At 35.7% G+C, this 23,581-nt stretch overlaps 1 protein-coding gene across 1 annotated transcript in view; it reads left to right on the top strand.

Moving 5' to 3' along the window:
* Positions 1–23,548, top strand: part of PARPBP (PARP1 binding protein) — a 65,898-nt gene extending 42,350 nt beyond the window's left edge. The window contains exons 7-11 of the mRNA XM_025926754.2: positions 3,743–3,926; positions 7,241–7,419; positions 9,359–9,440; positions 22,534–22,669; positions 23,152–23,548. Coding sequence (XP_025782539.2) covers positions 3,743–3,926; positions 7,241–7,419; positions 9,359–9,440; positions 22,534–22,669; positions 23,152–23,492 — 922 coding nt within the window. The 3' untranslated portion in view covers positions 23,493–23,548. The remainder of the gene's footprint in view (positions 1–3,742; positions 3,927–7,240; positions 7,420–9,358; positions 9,441–22,533; positions 22,670–23,151) is intronic.
* The last annotated feature ends 33 nt before the right edge of the window (positions 23,549–23,581 follow it).

Genomic DNA, 23,581 nt, shown 5'->3' with positions numbered 1-23,581 from the left:
TGTGACCTCTTAAAGAGAAATATTTTATTCATTGTATCCCCATTGCCTAGCACAAATATCCTGGTGTCATTTGAGTTACAACTTCAGAGATTCCAGGCTCTAGAAGCAAGAGTCTGGATTATACTACCATGTTGCTGAGCAGATTTTTGAAGAGCTAAATTGGGCTCTAATAGAGAATGTATAGCAAGCAATAGACTAGTCACAGCACTAGTGTTTGAGGTATTTTTTACGAAGGTCAAAATGTTGAGCTTGGCAAGGATCTGAAACACAAATCTTACACACTTTTTCCTGATTTAATTCAGTCAGGGAATTATATCATCTTTAGAAGGAAGGAATTGAGAAAAGGAGGCAAAGGTGACTTTTACCTAATATCATTAAAAGCATTTTTTTGTTATTATAGTTGACATTACAACACTCTTTCATGTTTTATTATCCTTTTGAATCTTACAAAACTCTTCCATTAGATTATTTGCCAGAAGAGGCACATAGTGTTGTGCTTTCATTTCAGCTTCATTTCATCCAATTACTTTCTGTGCTTTTGATTGAAAATCAAGGAAAAACCACTGAAAAAGATAGTGATTGTATATATAAAAGAATTCTTAGAGTTTACTCAGACTTCTGATGACAGGTATATGGCAGGTTAGGTCTCCTGATTGAACCTTCCCTTGAAAATAGTTAATAATGCTGGATACATATCTTTTAAATACTTTTTGAATGCGTTGATGAATAGGCATTTATAATGAAAATACTGGCCAAAAACTAGGGGAAGGAAGAAAGTCAAAGAGGAAAGTCAAGAAGGGAAGCCAGCTTTTATTTTGAGAGTATTTGGTGATTTGGAAAGTCTGTTCTTATGCTGGTAAACTCTGAGGGAGCAGGGACAAAGCCTAGCGACTGTCTAAGATGAGGAGTCTGTTGGGACATCCACACTCACAGGGCTACCCACTCTGTGTCAAATGAACTGAGAATAAAGGCTTTAACCTGATAAAGGGTTTCTATACAGACCTCCTTACTGGTAAAATGTTTTAGCATTCTATTTAAGGTTTAAGATAAGGTAAGAGTGCCTACTCTTATCATTTCTTTTTAGCACAATATTGTATGTTCAATTCAGTGTAGTAAGGCAAGATAAAGAAATAGATGTAACAATTGAAAAGGAAAAAATAAAATTCTGTTTGATGATAATATGATTGTATATGTAGAAAACTCCAGAAATCTAAAGGCAAATTATTCATATTAATAGTAGTGTTTAACAATGTTGCTGGACACAAGGTCAGTAAACAATAAGCAATTGTTTTTCTCTGTCATCACCAAATAGGAAAACAATTTTTAAAAAAGAGCTTCAAAAAGATAAAATACATAAAATAAATCTAATACAACCCTTACTAGTTCCTTCTCCCTCAGAAGGTTCAGACTCAATGTGAAATTCTCTGGTTGCCTTCTCCCACCCAGAGCTTTGTGTCCTGATCAAAGTACTGCTAGAGATCTTTGCCTTCAGGAAAACCCATTCATTCTGCTTGCGTCCCATTTGTAGCTCCCAACTTTCTACTCCAGCTCTCGTCTGTTCCTTTTTTGGGGGAGAAATTAAGTGGTATTTAGAGATTTCCCCCTATTCCTGCCAAACTCAGTGAGATATTCCCCCAGGGTATTTAGTCCACCATAGTGTAAGTGGAAGGTGGAAAGCTCCTAAGTACTTTTGTATTGCAAACGATATGAATAATCATAAAATATGTATCTTTTGTCTTATTGTAAAAAAATTTAGATTGTCGCATGTGATAGTGGTCCTATCAATCATTTCTTCTGTGTGCCAAGTATAAACTGGTAGTGTAAAAATTAGCATTCTTCCTTTCTCAAGAAGCTTTTTCTTTCTTTTTTTTCTTTTAAATGAAATGTTTCCCAAGCTTATGTGGTTGTTAGAGTCACCTGTGGTACTTTTAAAACAATGCAGCTATTCAGTACTCTTTTCTGCAGTTTGTGATTCAACAAGGTAGGATCTGGAGTTGATATTTTTTTTTTTTAATTTTTTTTTTCAACGTTTATTTATTTTTGGGACAGAGAGAGACAGAGCATGAACGGGGGAGGGGCAGAGAGAGAGGGAGACACAGAATCAGAAACAGGCTCCAGGCTCTGAGCCATCAGCCCAGAGCCTGATGCGAGCCTGATGCGAGCCTGATGCGGGGCTCGGACTCACGGACCGCGAGATCGTGACCTGGCTGAAGTCGGACGCTTAACCGACTGCGCCACCCAGGCGCCCCTGGAGTTGATATTTTAAACAAATGCTGAATATGATTCTGATAATTAGGCAAATTTGGGAGACACTGGTCTAATCATACATTAAGTGTCTCTGCAATTTTCTTCTAACTTTCCATCTCTCTTTGGACCAGCTATTTGATTGTAAACAATCATATTTCCAGTGTTTCTTAGGAAACCTGGCTTTTTCCCTAAAACATAAAACCTGGCAATAAGACAGCATGGATTAAAACTTTAATTCATAATTTCCTTTATGCCACTATAAAAGTCACAGAAAAGTTTGAGGCACCTGGGTGGCTAAGTGGGTTAAGCTTCCAACTCTTGATTTCAGCTCAGGTCATGATCTTACAGTTCTTGGGATCAAGCCCTGTGTTGGGCTCTGCACTGACAGTATGGAGCCTGCTTAGGTTTCTCTCTCTTTCCCTCTCTCTTTTTCTCTCTCTGCCCTCGCATGTGCATGGGCACACACTCTCTCTTTCTCTCTCAAAATAAATAAATAAACATTTAAAAAAAAAGTCACAGAAAAGTTAAACAGCATACCCAAGGTAGAAGGGGGTGGGACAGGTATTATTTTGTGCTCAGGTAATCTGACTTTATAGCCAGGCCATACCACCTTCTCAATCAGCACTGCACAACCTTTCCAGGGATAGCTCTAGGAATGGAGATCTCCCGACTTAAAAAAAGAGCCCTCTTCTATTGTTGGACACCTCTAATTTCTTCCTTGTAATAGATCAAACTCCTTTTTCCTATATATTTCTCACATTTTTTTAGGTCAGCCTTCTAGAGCAGGAACTGCAACCTAAATTCATTCAGGCTCAGGCTTAGTATAAAGAAGTAATTGATTTCAGGTTTTTTAAAACACTTGTCTTTTGGACATAGTTAGTTGGTCCAGTCTCTGGTTTGCTTTAGATCAGTATTAACTAGCTTAATTTCTGCTTCCACGTAATGACAATTCTCATATTAGAATGTAATATCATGCTTCAGGTCAGTCCTCACTACCTCTTTCCTAGCTCAGGCACCCTGTGTTGTTGGACAAGCTATTTAACCTTTTTGAGACTCAATTTTCTCATCTGTGATTTAAGGATAATAATAGTGAATGGATTTTAAGATTAAAGTAATGCAAGATTCTAGGTATAAATTGAGAGGTAGTGTTTCTATTACCTTGTATTTAAAGATACATATTTTTAAGTATATTATGTGTGTATAACTGCACCTGAGACTGTTATTATGTATCATATATAACTAAAATATTTCCCTTCAGCTTTCAAATCAAGGAAGAAATAACTTACCTTTATTGAAATGACTTGCTTTCAGAAAAACTTTTAAATTTTGTTTCTCATGGTTCTCATCCTTTTCTTAAATGTGTTAGTTTGATTTATAAGACCAATGTCCTATTTTTTGAAAAGTGTTGATTCACTCTGAGAAGTATATTTTCAAGCTTATAAGCATATTGTCATTTCTAATACTATTGTAAGGGTGATCTTATTTCTATTTTCAGCATTGCAGGGGGTCGGATACTCTCAGTGATAAAGATGCAGCTGATTAAAGGCCAGAACAGCAGGGATCCTTTTTGTAAAGCAGTAGAGGAAGTAGCTCAGGATTTGGATTTGAGGATTAAAAATATTATCAATTCTCAACAAGGAGATGTAATTCTTGGTACCACTGGTATCAGTCCTGCAAGGGTAATGAGCTTTTTATTTTTCATTATTCTTCCATACAGAACATTATCGCTTCTACTTGTTATAGAAATGGTTTACTATTGCTACTTAAGTCATAAGCATGTGTTTCCTGCGTTTAAGATGTTGAAAATTTAAGTTTCTCAATAGGATTATATAGGATTATGTTCGACTTGAGTAAATCATAACATCTTTGGGCCAATTGTGTGTATTTGTTAAAGAAAGCATTGGATAATCTTCACTATCCCTTGTAGCACTAGAAGTTTATAATTCTTAATGGGTATTAAGGTGTTTTGTAATGTTTTTCAATAATTACTCTTATGAAACCATTATTTTCCTGTTTACTCAAATATAAAATAAGAACCAGGTTTCTCTGGTTCTGATCCCTGTACTAGGTACTCTGGAACAGCAAGAGAAATGGTTTCTATTCAGTTTATTTTTCTTCAGTAGAATTTTTAAAATCTTTATGATGTGTTCTTTTCTACCTCTCTTACCAGCCTACTGCAAACATTAGGAATTTCTCTTATACTTAGAAATCTTTTAACTATATATTCCCAGATTATTTACCTGCTTCTTGTTTGTTTGTTTGTTTGTTTGTTTGTTTTTAACATAGGGAATCAAGCACTGTATGGTACAATAAACTAGTATTATAGGAGAAATTGTCTACCATGTTTTCAGCTCTAGAAAAGAATTTTGGGGAATGTGTTATAATCCGTTTATTGCAGTTTAGTTACTCAAGCAACAAAAGCTCTTTTTCATTAGGTATGATTGTAATAATCAGAGCATGAAGAAAGACTTTTGCTTATTTTTTATTATTCATCCGTTTATCCACAGAACCATTTTTAGTTACTTTTCTGTAACAATGCATGTTTTTACATTAACTTGAAGGTGGGACATAGGGGAGATAGGGGAGATTCTGGGTTGTTGCCCCTTGTGTGCCCCATGTGGTTGTCTCACGTGTGTTAATACTTCCTGTGACTAGCTTGGCTCAAATGAGAACCACGTTATTACTATTAGTCTAAGTCAGGAATTGTCACAACTCAGGTAATTAAGAGTACCAGTCTCTCCCATTTCCTGTCACAACAAGTAAAGATCCAACCTGGTTCTTAATTTTATGTGTTCAGTCAAATCAGAAATCTTTGAAAAATACTATCCAATAATTCTCAATAAGTTAATGTTAAACAATGTGGACTTCTCTCTCTGGTACTAATGAAAAATCTATGTTAAGCACATATATTGTGATAAGTCATTATTATTGTGATAAGTACATACAATGTGATTAGTAATCATTATTGTGCTAAGCAGTTTGTTAAAATTCCAGTGCAGCTATACAGGTTAGTTTGGTCAAGCCAAGTAGAGAAAGGAGGCCAAGACCAAGTTGATGGAAGCTGAGGGAAGTGGTGCAGCTACAACAGATGTCTCAGAAAGGGTGACTCTGATATTTAGGCACAATGTCCACCATGCTGTATGGGTTAGGCATTTTACCTAGTTTACCCCTATTTTACCTACCCCTATTTTACCAGCGATTTAACTGAAGCACAGTGAGGTTAAGGAACTTGCCCAGAGTTATAAAGCACCTGCTACTAGTAAGTTGTATCAAACCCAGCTAGAGATATCTTCAGGGTTTGTGCTTACATGTGTCCGTGTATAATATTATATTATCACATATTTTCCCTTATTCTGTGGAGTCACTAAGTTTTTCTAGCTCTCCTCTTTTAATCTGCTTTTTTTCTTTAAAAAAATTTTTTTTAATGCTTATTTATTTCCAAAGGAGAGAGAGACAGAGTGTGAGTGGAGGAGGGGCAGAGAGAGAGAGAGAGAGAGAGAGAGAGAAAGAGAGAGAAAGAGAGAGGGACAGAATCCGAAACAGGCTCCAGGCTCTGAGCTGTCAGCACAGAGCCCGACGCGGGGCTCGAACCCACAAACCGCGAGATCATGACCTGAGCCGAAGTCGGATGCTCAACCAACCTGAGCCACCCAGGCGCCCCTAATCTGCTTTTTTCTTTATCTCCACTGCTACTATCTTAGTTCACTGCTACTACCTTCTCCTTTTCCAAGCTGGACTATTACAGTCTCTTAATTTGTGTTCCTGTCTCCAGACTTAGTAACATTCTTACCCTAGAATATATTTTACACATTGCCATCATTTTTCTAAAAATCTAAATAGAATCATTAATGTCCTTGCTTAATAAAGCAAAAGATTTTAACTCTGTAACAGACTGACTTATAATTTCTTTGCCAGATATACAAAGCTTTCCCAGGTTCATCCTGCATAACTCTCTCTGTTACTTTGTTCTTTAGTTATATCATGTTACCTCATCCTTCAAAGTACCACGGTCTCTCCTACCCCTATGTGTCTCCTCCTCTATGAAGACATCGTTGATTCCTGAGTAAATTGTTCACTACCTTTTGTGTGCTCCTATTATGCCATGTATATCTTCTGTTAGAAATAGCACTTAAGGGGGTGCATGGGTGGCTCAGTTGGTTAAACATCATCTGACTCTTGATTTCAGTTCAGGTCATGATCTCACGGTTCCTGACATCAAGCTCCCATGAGCCCCGTGGTGGGTTCTGTGCTGACAGCTGCAGAGCCTGCTTGGGTTTCTCTGTCTCCCTCTCTGCCCTTCACCTGCTTGCATGTATGCACTTTATCTCTCTTTCTCCTTCCTTCTCTCCTCTCTCTCCTTCCCTTTCAAAAATAGATAAATATTAAAAAATAAATAGCCCTTAGTACTTTGTAATGCACTTGTTAGTTACTTTCTTATTTTATTTAGGAGACTATGGGTTCCTTGAGGCAGCGGTTTTTACCTTTGTAGCCTTAGCTTCAAACACTGTGCTTGGGACTTGGTGTGTACTTATGAATGGATTACTGAGTGAATGAATGTGAACTCATTTTTAATTTTTGCATTTGAATAGATCTTTATGGCCATCTGTGGGGTTGGTATTCAGACCATCTCTCTTTGGTATAAAAAAGAAAAAAATACACAAGGAGATTAAGTCATGAGGCTGGGGTCACATAGCTAGATAGTTACTAAATTTTCTGACTTCAAGCCTGGGATGTTATTTTGATCAGAACCAATGTCTTCCCTGATGATACTATTTTCTATATTCTTTTGTGCCTTTGGAAGGTGATAAGATTGACTTTGGTATGACTTGAGGGAGAAATATTACATGCCTTAAAGCCATTTCCCATGGCTGATTTTTTTTTATTACTTAAACTATAAGAGGAGGAGAATGGTGGCACAAGAAATGGAAAAGAATGACTGATTGACCCAACTTAGGTGATTATTACATTTACTTAATATTATTTTTTGTTCTAGCCAAAATCTTATGCTATAAACCATGGTACTGCATACTGTGGCAGAGATACTGTGAAAATTTTACTAGTTCTTTTGGATGAGGAAGCAGCCAGTTTGCCTACCAAAAACAAAGCAGAGCTTTTATATGATGATGAAAACACAATTCATCATAATGGGATTTCTATTCTTACACTTTTTAGGTAAGTATTGTGGAAGTTATATGTATGTGAATGTTAACTCTAGTCTATAAAGGGAATGTTGAAAAAATACCTCATTAAGTAAAAGGAAATACATGCTATGGTAAGAAACTTGGAGACTACAGAAAAGTGTGAAGAGAGAAGACAAAAGTTAAAGGGAGATTGAACATTTGGATGTGAGAAAGTTGTATATAAAAGCGTAGTATCTTCTGAGAGTATGACAGGTATTTTTGGTTTTGTTTTTATTTTTTTTTGTGCTTGGTTTTTGCTTTGGAAATATTCATTTTCTTTGTCGTGTATGTCAAGAACTTTGCTAACTGCTTTCACTTATATTAGCTCTCATAGCGACCTCTTTCAATAATATCCCCACTTTATAAGTGAAGAATTAGACACTTGAGAAAGAGAAAGATGAAGTAATTTGCCTAAGAGAGCACAGTTAAGCAAGTAGCAAAAGTGTCTTGCTCCAAAACCTAAGGTCTCTCCTCCAAGGATTGTGCTGTTCTGCGTGAGAACCAGAGAGAGCATATACACCAAACTTAAATTGGAATTGGTATCTCTTGGTTCTTCCTCACATTATGAAGACAAACACTTACTAAATTAGTGTTAGTATTCTATGCAAGACATTGATATGCTCCACTTTTAACAACAACTAGGTCAGACATTGTGTAGGTTGGTGATATTTTTCATTAATGAGCATTCATTTATAGAAACGTGTAAAACTTTAGAACAACGATTTCAAATTGTATTTAGTACATTGTGGAGAAACTTTACAAAGTCATCCTACTTGTTTGGTCTTTTCTATTTTTCTCTTCCCTTTAAAGAGAAACTTTGCAATGGTCTGTCATTCAGTGTTGTCCTCCAATTTATTTAAACCCTTTTCACCAGCTTTCAGTGATTATTCTTTTATATCTGGGCATGATATAATTCTTCCATATTCTACCTCAAAATTGTCCAAATATTTTCCTAGCAATGAAAATTTATCACTGGTTTATGAAAAAAGTATAAAGGAACTGAACCTTTATTTTGTGTTCTTTTACCTTACTTCTGTTCAGCACAGTTTGTTTTTTAGGTAACATCATAAATGATTAATTTTTTTCTCAGATTCAATTCTACCATTTTCGTAGAGAAAGTTATTTTGTGTTTATGGAATTTTTTTTTAAACAAAATTAATCCCTACATCCATTTTAAAGAAGTATTTTTCTCAATCATGGGGCCAAACATATTTCAATTGTTTATAGCTACCTTAATATTTACAATTGTCATTGTGCAGACAAGTACCAATTCATGGTAAAGTGAATTTTTAGTGGTCTGCATTGAAATGATAAAATTAAGGACAATGTGGTGTATGAATATAAGTCAATGTAAGGTTATAAACGAGTGTTTCTTAGAATAGACTATTCTTTATTCTTATATAACAGTCTTTTGAGTTAAAGAGGTTATGACTCTGGCTCTATTAAGCCAGAAAGGAATTTATTGAGGAATCCAGGTTTGTCTGGCTCCAAAGCTCCAGTGTTTCTTTCTCCATTGTGCCTTCTTTGACCGTCCTATTTCTAAACTATATTTTTCTCTTGAATTCCCCTGCTATGGCTCTTGTCCTTTTTTATTTTAAATTTTAGTTGTGTGGGTATCTTATTTCCTGTACTTTAGGCTTCAGGATGCCTGAATTCAGGGCAATGAATGAATCTACTTTCTGTCCTTCATAATATCTTACACAGTACCTTACATATATCAGAAATTCAAATATGTAGTGACTGTATTAATTAACATAGCAAATTATTAATATTTAGAACTTTCAATAGTAATACTGACACTTTTATATAGTATTATAAACAACAAGATTTAGTTGTCTTTTTATTTCATTACTGCTTTGGGGTAGGGGAGGGGCAAAAACAAGTTAAAAAGCTACTTTTGTTTATAGATTTTTGCTTTTCTTTGGACATAGATCTCCCACACAAGTGAATAATTCATCAATGAAACCCCTAAGAGAACGCATCCATAAGTCAATGCACGAGAAAAAAACTAAGGTACAGTTTAATGTACTGTCATAAAAATGATAAAAATGTTTTTTTATTTGTAGAAGATATAAATATAGAAAGTTGATCTGGATGTTATAAATATATATCATACATGGAACAATAGGAATTGAATGGAAAATGAGTTATGACATTGACATACTGAAACTTTCCTTTTATACAACCTAGGCTCATTGTTCTTTGGCTTAGTCTATATGCTGGACCTAAAAGAAGGGAAGGAATAAGCACTTGCTTTTGTAAGTGTTCAATAAGTGTCTTTTCAGTGAATGAAGGGGAAAATGAAGAAGACATGGTTTTCTCATCTACATTACTCACATTGTATTTTTTATTTTTCTTAATGTTTATTTATTTATTTTGAGAGAGAGAACAAGGCAGGAGAGGGCAGAGAGGGAGGGAAAAAGAGAATCCTAAGCAGGCTCTGTGTAGAGCCCAACATGGGGCTCAATCTCATGAACTGTGAGATCACAACCTGAACCAAAATCAAGAGTCAGATGCTCAACTAACTGAGCCACCCAGGCACCCTTCATTACTCACATTTTAAACTAAATCTTGAGAGACTATATAAATTCCATTTTGTTCCTCTCTGAAGATATTATGGCAGACTATAATTAATTGTAGATTAAGACATGGAGAATATTTCACATTGTTTCTTGACTAGATCTATTCTTTATATTTTTATTTGGTTTGAAATAAGTTTTCCTGTCCTCATTTCAAATGTTTGTGCCAGTAAGTAGCCAATAATGTGTTTTTTAAGTGTTTAAAATTTTCTTGGTCTTCTTTTTCTTTTTTCCTTAATACATTTTTTTTTCACGTTTATTCACTTTTTGAGAGACAGAGACAGGGTGTGAGCAGGGCAGGGGCAGAGAGAGAGGGAGACACAGATTCCGAAGCAGGCTCCAGGCTGTGAGCTGTCAGCACAGAGCCCGATGCGGGGCTTGAACCCATGAACCATGAGATTATGACCTGAGCCAAAGTCAGATGCTTAACCGACTGAGCCACCCAGGCACCCAGGTCTTATTTTTCAAAAAGAAACCGGTCTTAACTCATTTAGCATACACTCTTCTGTGGTTGGGAATTCATTCATTTGTTCAACAAAATTTTCATGTCAAATTTACATTTACCTTTAAATTATCAGTTATTCATCTTGATACAATTTTAGGAACTGTGATTTGTATGCTGTTTATATTCCCATTTGGAAAGTTAGTCCCAGTTCACAAAACTTTTAGTTATCATCAGTTTCATCTACATACTCAAAACCCATTTAGTTTATATTAATAAGTCTTGTCTTTCTTTTGGTTGTTATTAGTTGTTAGTACTTAATACCTGTAGGATACATCAGAGAGTTTTATATGATTTCTCTGTGAATAAAACTTGTCAACCTCTTGTTATATTACATAAGTACTTGTAGTCAAGGCAGAAGATTTTAAACAAACAAAAAAAATCCATTCTTTGGACCTGATTAGAAACAGAAATGTACTGTATAAATTCTTTAATTTTTTACCTGTTATGGATACTGACAAACTAATATTTTCATTTAAAGGTCATTGGGATATTTTGTTAGAACTAAGTAAATCAAAATGAGGAAGTCTATCTGAAGAATGAGAGGTCTTTTTTTTTGTTGTGTTTTATTTTATTTTGTTTAGAAATTGGTAAGAGTCAGCTAATTACTATAAAATTTATAAACAAATTTAGAAAGTTTTGGGAAGTAGAGGAGAGATTGTCTAATCCAGTCTCATTTATAAATGTGGAGACCAAAATCCTGGGAAAATAACTTATCTAAGATCTCATAACTACTATGAAATCTTTTATACCAGTGCGCAAAGCCATGGTTAAATGCTATTGAGATTAGAATCACATTGTTTCTGTTACTTAATAGTGGAGCTGGCTTAGTCTACATAGCTCTGAAACCAGATGGCAGTGGAGAGGAGAAGGAATTGTTTGTGATAAATATACTGTAAAAAAGCAAAGTGTGAAAATAATTGGTTTAGCCAGGTATACACAGCTGTACCATAGCCAGGTACGGTATTTTGTTGGAATAGCAAAAAATGTTACAAATATTTACTACCAAGTAACTATGGAAAAGTAGTTTAACAGCTTATTACCTACTATCCTGTTACTTTTGCTCTTTTGGCGTAAAGTTCTTTTTTTAGTCATGGAAAGAATATATGATCTACACTTGAAACAGTGTCTTGGGAAGAGCACTTCAAAAGTAGAAAATATTAGGGAACTTAGAATTTTGATGTCATAGATGATAATTAATTGAAATATCTATGTCATTATTATATGGGGCAAATTAACTTTTCTTAGATTTTAGTTTCCTCATTTATAAATAAAAATAGACACCCCTCTGATCACAAAATCTTGTGAAACCATATTTGTTTTAAGTCCTCGAGTTGTTTTTCCTACTACTGCTTATTAGGAAATTTGTCCATGATGGTCAAATAAGTTCCCCTGCAGTAGAAATCAGAATCTTCTTCTGAACCTAGATGGTTTTGATAGGAAGCTATTGAGATTGTTCACTCCTCATTGTTACCCCCCAATTCCAAGCAGTTTATACACATATCCTCATACCTCTTTCTTAAAAGATTTTCCTCCTTCTATCCTTGTATATTAATTAATTTTATTCCTTTCAGTGTGGTTTAGCAGTATTTTGCACGTCAGGCACAACTGAAAAGTCACATGTACATGTCTTTTCCTTATTCTGAGTCTAATGTTTGTGTCCATATTGAATGTATGTCACACAGACGTAAAATAATGCATACATAATCATTAGCATTAACTGATTTCATAACTTATGTGAGCTGATCAGGAAAATGTTGGATCTTTAAAACATAGAGTAGCCAGGGCAGTGAAAATTAGGGCTCAGGTAGTGTGAAAAATAGACTGGCTGTAACTCTGGTATCTTCATAAGTAGCCAGGCAGTCCAGTGCTCATGGTGTTAGAAAATTCTTAATTAGACCTCCAACTTTAAACTTTAGAGTGTTAACAAACCTCTGAGTATATCCAAATTAAAATGCTAGAGTTTAACTCATAGAATTTCTCTCCCCTCAAAATGACTGTAAAATAGTACCAACTAGCAAAAACCTTCACCGAGAGCAAACAACAAAGAATAATGCAATTAGATATAATAACTTAAAAAACGATGGCCAAGGAAAGAAACTGAAGATTTCAGAGTGAAGATGCACAGCATGACTTAGCAACTTAATATAGCCCCAGTCCCCAGATATTATACTAGTCAGTTGATAGATCCTGAGAATTATCACTAATATTTCTCAAACTGAAAAATATTTTTTTCCCTCCTTTTCAGAGGAATAGTAGAAGTGGCAAGTAGATAGTAATCTGGTTAAAATGTAAAAAATAACCCTGGAACTTATACACACACAAATGAAGCCTCTAGTGCTACATAGTGAACTGGGGAAATTATCTAAATGATCCCTCTCCATTTGAATGAGATATAGTCTAAGTAGAGGCAGTGAATCTTCTTATAATACATACAATGTATAATAAACTCTTAGGAGAGAGTGTAGAACCCAGAAATGTTTCAAACTGTCTCCTCGGCTGAACACTACTTCTGCCTCTATCATTCCTTAGGCTAGTGAAAAATGAGGAAAAACAGAAAATATGCAGCCTTCAAAATGTCACTGAGGAGAAATAAAAGGCTCTCAAAAAAGGAGCGAACAGAATCAAGAAATCACTCACATACTTGGTTGCTTCTGTTTCAAACTAGGATATAGTAGGCCATGACAGAATACCATTTCTGCTACAATAACAAAATAAAAAGCAGATAAATGAGGAAGGATATATTTTAAAGACATAGGAAAGGTATGTAAGCAAAGCTATTTAAGTAAACTAAAAGTCTGGGGAGAGTAAAGTCCTTGTGAGGTGAGCAGCTTATTATCAGCTGTTTTGTTCCCTGAGATTATTTGCCAGTTTTAGGTATGAGCCAAGGATTGACGTTAGCCCACGTAAAGGAACTCTTCTGAGGGAAGGAGTAACTAACAAAGACTGGGTGTCTTGGGGGGTTGGCAAAAATTTGAAAACTTTAGGAGCCCTGAATGCATGGTTATTTTTACCTAGTGCACATATGCTAGATTTTTTGTTTGTTTGTTTGTTTGTTTTTAGAGAGAGGGAGAGAGATGAAAAGAGTGCCAGCAGGGGAGAAGGGCAGAGGGAGAGAGAGAATCCCAAGCAGTCCCTGTTCTCAGTGTGGAGCCTGCCATGGGGCTCAATCCCACAACCCTGGGATCATGATGTGAGCTGAAATCAAGAGTTGGATGCTCAACCATCTGAGCCACCCAGGCATGCCAACATATGCTCAATTTTGAAGCCAAGTGGGTGGCTAAAATTCAGTAGACCAGGGACGCCTGGGTGGCTCAGTTGGTTAAGCGTCTGACTTTGGCTCAGGTCATGATCTCACGGTCCGTGAGTTCGAGCCCTGGTCGGGCTCTGTGCTGACAGCTCAGAGCCTGGAGCCTGCTTCAGATTCTGTGTCTCCCTCTCTCTCTCACCCTCCCCCATTCATGCTGTGTCTCTCTCTGTCTCAAAAATAAATAAACATTAAAAAAAAATTAAAAAAAATTCAGTAGACTAAAATCACCTATGCTCTTGAGGTAGCTAGAAGACAAGGCCCTGCTTGAGGAGTGGGAACTGCCTTCAACACATGGCTGTCTCCTTTTCAACTTATTTGTCATATTTGAAATGGAGTAAGTAAGATAGGAGGCCAAAGAGCACAGTGGAAAAACCTCTGAAAGACAGATTGAATCCCCCAGACTTTCAGGTCAGAGACAATAGAGATCCACAAGGCTCTCGATTGAAAGCCTGAGAGGGACATTCCTGAGGAAGAGATGAGAACCAGAAGACGAATGTAAGTTATGATAAGTAGAACCTAGCTCTTAATCAGCTTAGTCCCTGACTGCATGTAGGTTATCAGCCCTTTGCTGTGTCTGCTTAACAGAGACAAGGGAAACCCTTCTAGATAGAGGAAACTTCATCTGGAGTGTCTACAGTCTTTATACACAATATCCAACATGAAATAAAATAATTCTGGACATGAAAAGAGGTAGGCAAAAGCACAAGAGACTCTTAAAAACTGAGAACAAACTGAGGGTTGATGGGGGGTGGGAGGGAGGGAAGGGTGGTGATGGGTATTGAGGAGGGCATCTTTTGGGATGAGCACTGGGTGTTGTATGGAAACCAATTTGACAATAAATTTCATATTTAAAAAAAAAGAAAAGAGGTAGGCAGATTTTTCCTTTAATTAAGAGAGAAAACTAACAATAGTGGCAGATTTACAAATAATCCAGATACTAGAATTAACTGACAAGGAATTAAAAATTTTTCAACATGTAAAAGTAATTATAGGACAAGATGGGCAAAATGGATGATGATTGGGGAATTCCAGCAGAGAATTAAAATCTATAAAACAGAACCAAAGAGGCATTCCAGGACTGTAAAAACATCATCTGAAATTAAGAACTCATTAGATGAGTTTAATAGTAGACCAGACATAGCATTAGGTGGCAAAAGTAGACTTGGAGATAGGTCATTAGAAAAATATCCAAACTAAAGCAAAGAGAGAGTAAAGAATTTAAAAATCTATAGAAAAGTGCAGGACACAGAGAAAAAGTCTAACATGTGCCTAATTAGAGTCCCAGAATGAGTGGAGAAAATAGGAAAGAAATAGTATTTTTAGAAGACAAAATGATTATAATTTTTTTCCAAAGCTTAATTGATCCTTTTACATCAGGTAGTAGTTAGAAGAGGTGGGGAACAGATGTGAGTTCTCCTTTAGTAATATATAGTTGCGTATGGGTTTCAATATTATGGACCCAGCAAACAAAACATGTCCCAGACTCCTTTGAGAATCCATTTGCAGCACATGAAAGTGCTACAGGGTGTAGATGATAATGCGTTGCTCTGGAACAGTGCTCTCCAGTGGAACTTTCTGTGGAAATGTTCTGTAACTATGCTAACACATGTTGCTGTCAAGCGCTTGGAATGTGGCCACTGCAACTGAGGCGCTGGATTTTTAGTTTTATTTAATTTTCATTAATTAGCTACATGTGGCTAGCATATTAGAGGAGTTGTAGTACTGATGGATTAGAGATACCCACAAAAGGAAGAACTAGAGACCAATAAGTAGAGAAAATGGTGCCCTGACCTTGAGAAATGAGAATAAGATTTAAAAAGGCAGAGAGAATGCAAGAGAGACTTCTAAGCTGAGCAAATAACCTGATGAAAGTATTAGATTATCTCACTAGTATAGACTGTGTACTGGGTAGCTGTACAAAATAAGTGAGTAAATAGTGTAGGGCAAGGTTAAGGAAAGTGTGTGTGGCTTTTGTGGTTTTAAGGAACCGTTATTTTTTGTAGGGCTTATTGTGAGGATATGTGCATGAGAGCCTGAAAAAGGTGGACTATTTAAGAACTTTAAAGGAACAGTGGATATAATGGGGCTTAAGGACTCAGCTGCATGGTTTTCAGTATTTAAATGTGATTTAGGTTTTCTCTGCATGTATACCTTTCTCTTGTTTCTTTATCGAACGGTTTCATTACTCTGCGGAACAGAGTGGGGCTTACTTTGTCTTACGTGTTTTTCTATCTGAAAGCTTGTGTTCTTAGGGTGATTTAGCTGTTCTTTGCCAGTCTACTTCTCTCATTTCTGTATCACATGGTTTCCTTTGTCTGTATTAAAGAGTAGAATCCATTCTGTAAATCTTTTTTCTACCTCCAAGCCTTTGCTTACTCATGTTTCTGTTCCCTCATACCTTCCTCTTGCATATATCTATTATTATAGTCTTATAATTTTACTTACTTGATTCATTCAACAAACATGTTTTATATGCCTCCTGGGTACCAGGCTATGTCCTAGGCACTGGAGATACATCAGTGAACAAAACAGACAAAAGCCCCTGCCCTCATGGACAGGTCTTCCCCAAATATTTGTGGGGCTGGAGTACAAGAATATAAATGGAAGCCCATACATGGCCCACCTCCAGAGCCCCTTTCAATCTTTGTTCTGTTCTGTACTCTTAGGGACATTCCTTCAAGAGGTGTATGCACTCTCCTCCCCATCACCCTTGCCATAAACAGTCTGCCCTTGAACGTAGAGAAAGAGGCCAGCACCAGCCCAGTACCTAAGATAGTTTGAGCAGGGAATTCTGGGGTCCCAGGTACTTGGAATAGGATCAAAAAGGGAGTCATAGTCTCCAAGTGGGCCCTATAGACTCCTCACCCTGTGGGGTTGGGGAGGCCACAGGAAAGCCAGAGCCAAACTAAGGGTTTGGCCACCAGTTGCCAAATTAAGGGTTTTGTTCACAGAGCTTACATTTTAGTTGGAAGAGGCAAACAACAAAACAAGTGAATTATGTGGAACATTAGAAGTTTATTAGTGCTCTGGAGTGAAATAAAGCTAGGGAGGGGAATAAAGAGAGTGTGTTCCTTTGTGTGTGTTTTGATTTTAAATAGGATGACCAGTAGAGATCTCTTTGAGAAGGTGACATTAAGCAAAGACTTTAAGAGAGAGAGCAGCATTTTTCATTAGAATGAAAATGGGATGTTTGTATTAGACTGAACTAAAGTTGAATTCGTTGGGCTGAAGTAATGAGGTTGGGATTTATTGCATACCTACTAAGTGTCAAGTGTTATATTAGAGATTTTATATCTTTCATCCCAGTTAATCCTTGTTCAATTCTAGAAGACATCATTCTCTAGACCTTACAGTTAGTAAGTAACAGAGTAAGGGTTTGTAGTCAGGTATAAGACTTCAAAGACTTGATGCTCTTTCCAAAGAGTAGATAAAGGCATAGTAATTATAGTCAAGAGCCATAAAAAAGTAATGCTACTACTTAGGTCAAAAATATCTTTCTGCTATTTAATGAAATAAATTGAATTTCACTGATGAAGCAATGAATTATTTGATGTATTTTACATTCATATGCCATTAATGATAACAAAAGTGGTCTTTTTGAAAAGGCAGTAATGTAAGAATGAAAAGATAAATTTTTCAGTTTATTTAGTTTAGATAATTTTTCAGTTTCAGGATATTTATTTTCAGTTGCATATTTAATGAGTATGTTGAGAATAAATTCCTCTTTCAAACTTGTTGATTTATTTATCAACATAATGGGGCTTAGCGCTTTCATTATCTTAATACACCTAACTCAGAGAGTGACTGCAACTTTACAGTATTTTGACTCATTTGTCTTAATTTAGCTAGAGTCAGGCTTTCCTATGTGAAGTACTATTTTCCTCAAACTGGGAACTTACTAATAATTCCAATTTAAAAAGAGCTTGTGGCAAAAGGACTTTTCCAATTCTTGGCAAGTTTGAAGTTCATTGCAATTTTACTGTGGATAGAAATCTTTCCAAAGGGGGGAAATCACTCTACAAAGGAAAATGTTCAATCCTTTTCTCTCATGTGACTTGAACATAAAATGATTTTAACAGCCATGTATGAATCTGGACATTATTCTTAGTTGTTTAGTATTTCAAAAGCAGTTTCAAGAGGGAATTGTTTTGCTTGTTTGTGATTCCAAATCAAATACACAGAGAGATTTGGAAGATTTGCAACAGGAAGTAATCTCAATTCTATGTAGCCACTAATCTTGTGCAGAAAAATTCAACTTTTATGAACAAAAGCAATCTCTTTTAAGTTACAAATACAAGCCAATGCAGCTTGTATTGTTTTGATAACTGAAATGAAGATGTTGATTGTAAGTTCAGTTTTTGAGTTGCATTCCTAGAATAATTTTAGAGTTGTCCTGGTCGTGAGAACTCTAATTTAACAGATTTCTTACTGTATAGGAAACTGTCTTCATATATGCTACTACGTTAATTAATTGCATGGCATCTACATGGATCTCTAGAGCTTATATGGTCCTTTCCTATTTTTAACTTTACTTAATTCTGACAGTTCTGTAAGATTAATATTATTCCCATTTATGTGTGGATAAGTGAGAGGTTCAGAGGTTTACCCGAAATATCCAGTTTATAAGTGATAGGGCCAGTTTTAGAAGGCACGTCTTTTAACTGCAAATCTGGAGCCTTTCCAATCACATCACTGTCTTTTTGTGCTGGTTTTGCTTTTTTTTTTTTTTTTTAGCTGGACATCACATTGTTGGCTCCAGTCAAGTTCTCAATCAATGAAAATCTCTAGGTCTTTTTCATATATTGCATTTAAGTCAGGTTTTCGTCATCCTCATCTGTAACTGATATTTTGAACTTAAATACAGGACTTTGTTTATCCTCATTCATTTTCATCTTATTATTTTCTACTTATGGTTCTAGTGTTCTGACATCTTTTCAATCTTGAGTCTGATATCCAATTTATTTATTATTTCTTCCAGCTGTGTGTCAACAGCAGGTTTTATAAGTAGAATACCTTTGTGATTATAGAAGCCATCTAAGTAATCCCTTTAGTATTCTGTGTGCCTGTTTATTACATAGTTGGAACTTAATAAGTCATAATTGATTTTAAAAAAAGAGATTTTTGTACAGGGTGGGGAAAGAAAACCCACGTGTAATCTTTTACAGAAAGAAAAAAAAAAATACCTTCATACCTTCATTGTAACTACTCAGTTATTTCTTTTGAACATAAGTATTCCAAGATTACTGTAGAACAGTTGTGGTTCTCATGTTTTGATATTTTTATAAATAATATTTTTTATGGTGTAATAAAGTGGTTAACTATTTCCTTTCACATCTGAATCTATTCTCAGTATTTTAGGAATCCATTGCTTTATAATTCTGGCTTCTGAAATTATCCTACTGTCACTAAGCCTCAAGAATTTCTCTATAGGGGGCCTAAAGAAAGGAAATGTAGTTGTGACAAGGGCTATGACACTTATTCTGTAACTGTATTTACATAACAAGGAGAGGTTTTTACTTAGTTGTATGTCAACAATAAAAATGACACTGCTTTCTGGGGCCCCTGGGTGGCTCAGTTGGTTAAGCCTCCAACTTTGGCTCAGGTCATGATCTTGCAGTTTGTGAGTTTGAGCCCTGTGTTGGGCTCTGTGCTGACAGCTCGGAGCCTGGAGCCTGCTTCAGATTCTGTGTCTCCCTCTCTCTCTTCCCCTCTCCTGCTCAAACTCTGTCTCTATCTCTCAAAAATAAATAAATATTTTAAAAAATGACACTGCTTTCTAAAGAAATGTTTATTTTTGCTAAATGTGAGACTGAGAAAACATCAGTTGTCTGTAGTAAATAATTATTGTATATTTTTTCAGAGTGTGGGACGCTAAAGTGGTCTAAGCCACCCACAGGGGCTATCACTATCTGGGTACCATGGAAATGATCCTAGCCAGCCACTTAGCATTCATTTGCCTTCATGGTCTTGCTGTACTCTTTACAACTCATTATGGGCAATTAGTTTATAATTCGTTATAAGCAATAACTCTGGTGAAATGAAAGAAATGTATAAAGAGATAATGTCAATTGTTAGTACTGGTTTTGCAGATAGAAATAAAAGTTTTTGATAATGTTACTAGAGTAATGATGTGGTGCAATATAAACTTTACGAAGTTCATTTTATTAACAAAATGTATTTTAATGGCTTTATCATTTGCTTTAATTCTATATGTATAGAATTAATAAAGTCCAGAAAGGGCTAGTTATATTTTAGTGGATCTCATGATGGAAAATGTATAATAGTAGTTGTATTCATGTGGATTCAGGAGGATATTGGATTATAGTTCCATCATCCATAATCAAGAGCCACTTTCTTACACTATTTCAAATAGTGTTTGATCTTTTACATTTTCACATTTCTTTTTCAATTTTGTGAATTTTTATGCTTAAAATGGAAGATATCAAACTCCAGTTGTTTAATTTTGTAAACAAATTAAACATAATTTTTAGTGTTATGGGAACTGGAGCTCTCATAGACACCATTAGAAGGACGTAAACATGTCACTCTGGGAACATGTGGGGAATAAGCTTAGAAATTCCCTGGGCTTACACCAATTACAAAGCCTTAGGTTGCTCTCACCCAAGCTTGGGTAAACTGAATAAGAACCCTAGAATAGAGTAGGGAGGGGTAAAGGACCCCAGATTAAAGTTGGGAGGGACCAAGGCCCCCAGGATAGAGAGGGAGGGCCAAAGGCTCCAGAATAGAGAGGGGGGCAAAGTCCCCCAATATAAAGGTATATGAGGTAATCAAGATTAGGCATTCAGGGCAAAAACATCCCCCAACTTAGTAGTATAGCAGAGAGCTGCTTTCACAGGAAGGAAGGACCAAATTAGGTAAATAGGTATATAGGGCTATAGATTCCAGGGCTGAAGCTATCCAGAGCAGAGCTGATTAGCAAAAGAAAAGGTGTCTTGTTAACCCTGAAGGTATTTGCCCCATCTGTCTTATCTCTTAGGCTAGCTAAGATAAACAGACATGATGCCTCCTGTCCTGCCGTTAACAACCATCTAACCATCTGCCCATCTACCAGGTGCCAGGATTTTGTTTTATATTGACCCAAACCCCAAATACCATGTATCTTCAAAACCCCCTTTTCTCTCATGCCCGTGAGTTAATGTTCACAGATTCATTGTCTCTTTTTGCATGCCCATCACATTTGTAAGCTGTCTGATTTTAATAAATACGGAGCAAGGACCCTTATTCGGGGCTCTTGTCTTTTCCCGGACATTAGCCATCTCTCGCTTTTAATCCTGCGTCCCGCTTTCTTGCTGGCCAAGAAAGAACTTTAGACTTAGAGTCTACGACAGGAACACTTGCTTTTATGAAGCAACTGGATTAATCTAATTCCTTTTAAATCATAGTCTGTATTTCACTGCCGTTATCTTTGTAAACATCTGAGTTAATGCAGTGATCTCTCTGAATGTATAATACTTAATTGCTGAATATGAAATAAAAAGTGCTGTTTTAGACTATGAACTGTATCAATCAATATTTTGTAAGTAATGTTCCAGATAATGTAGTTCTTGAAGTATTAAATTTTTGAATTGTTGAAGTCCTCTTTAATATTTACTCATCTGAAATTTCTTAAAATTTTTTTTTAATGTTTATTTTTGAGGGAGAGAGAGAGAGAGAGACAGAACACAAGGAAGGGAGGGACAGAAAAAAAGTGAGACATAGAATCCGAAGCAGGCTCCAGGCTCTGAGCTGTCAAAACAGAGCCTGATGTGGGGCTCGAACCCACAAACCGTGAGATCATGACCTGTGCTAAAGTTGGCCGCTTAACTGACTGAGCCACCCAAGTGCCCCTCATTTATCTTAAATTTAAACATCTTTTTCTGAAAGGGATTTGACATCTCAATTTGGAGATATCTGCAAGTTATAACTAAGTGTCATTATATATCAACTGTAATTACTGAAATTTGCATTGTCCATATAGATTACTTTGTTCTGAAATTAATTTCTTTCCCTAAATCAGCCACTGGTTTTATGTTTGCAGAGTACATTTCCAAAACTACTTCCTTGACGTCCTTTTTAGTGGTTGAGAATTAAATTTCGCTTTCTGATTTTCTCCTACTTATGATCTTTGAAGATAAATGTGAGCGTTTATTTTGAATATTGGACCATTAAATCTCTTGGTCACATCTTCCTAGAATGATATATTTGAATCATCTTTCTTATTTTCCTAAATATTTAAGTATTCACATATTCTGGAGTCTCAAATTGATTTTTCTAAACTGTTACAAAAATTTTTTAAATGTGCATAAAGGTGGTATTACTGAAAAGAACAAAAATGCCAGTTGTAGCAAAGAATGAGTTTGCAGATTATGAAACATCAAGTGTTAAAAGTTCCCAGTGAATAATGGGATTTTTAAGGGCAACTAAAAAAATATTTTAGCAAGAGAGTGAGCAGGGGAGAGGGGCAGAGGGAGAGAGTGAATCTTAAGCAGTCTCCGCACTCAACACGGAGCCTGACATGGGGCTCGAACTCACAACTCTGGGATCATGACCTGATCCAAAATCAGGAGTAGGACACTCAACTGACTGAGCCACTCAGGTGCCCCAAGGGAAATTTTTATGATCTCTTGATTAATACAGAGTATATTTCTATTTAGATGAAAAAATAAATCAAAATAAATCAAAATAAATTGTATACTTTCTTCTTTCTGTTACTAGATGAAGCAAACCTTAATTAGATCCCAGTTTGCTTGTACTTATAAAGAGGACTGCATAATAAGCAAGGATAAATGGAATGATGTTAATTCAGCATCAGAGCCTTTGTATGTACTTCGCATGGAAAATGACCTTTCTGGTAATTGACCTTATTTGAGTAATTAAATAACAATTTAATTCTAGTGTATTAATTAGTTTCAACTTAAATAAAACTAGATTTTGTTTTGAAAAGTATGAAATGTGAAATGTAAAGGTTTATATTTTTAAGACCTGAGTTTATTTAAAAAGTTATATCTATGTACAAATCTAGGAGGAATAGGACACAGTTTCATTCAACTAAATGTATTTAAGAAATCACTTGTAGTATTTAAGGGTTAAGTGTCATGCATTCAAACAAAGCAAATATTTGTTTGTATGGGTAAAAAGTGATATGGGGAAAATGAAAATTAATGTGATAGTAATATGGCTGTATTTGCTAATCATGTAATTTATGGTGTTATGTGATTGCAAATCAAATTTTTGAATATTCTTTAGTGAATTTTAAACTTTATTGTAAAATTTTCATAGGTAATAATACTAAATATTATGTAATCTCTTTCCTCTTTTCATCTTGCATAACAGAAGGTGTAAATTCATCTGTTAGAAGACCAACAGTTGGAACGAGTTCTGGAAATGTTCATCTGGACAGAAGTAAAAGTGAAAAAGTTGCAAGGAAATCAAGTAGTAAGACAGGAAATAAAAGCTCAAAGAGGAAACAGGTGGATTTAGATGATGAAAATAATCTTTGTGATAGTGGAAATGAACCATCTCAACATAAAAATTTTAAAATACCTAAGACATCAAACAATTTCCAGAATAAATTGTGTGGCAAAATAGCTAGAGTAGCAAAAAGCAACAACTGTACAGGCAAGGACAAATTGATTACTGGCCAGACAAAGTTAACTCAATATTTTAGACTATGAATTTGTTTTTTATTTGCTTTAGATTTCTGTATATATTAAACCATTCACCAAAGGCATCTACTTAATTTTTAAGAGATCAAGGTATAGGG

The sequence above is a fragment of the Puma concolor genome, chromosome B4 (genome assembly GCF_028749965.1).
Source record: "Puma concolor isolate L17-30 chromosome B4, mPumCon1.1.hap2, whole genome shotgun sequence".
In the NCBI taxonomy this organism is placed as follows: Eukaryota; Metazoa; Chordata; class Mammalia; order Carnivora; family Felidae; genus Puma; species Puma concolor.
The sequence above is the reverse complement of the archived record's forward strand: the minus strand, read 5'-3'. Positions and strand labels throughout refer to the sequence as shown.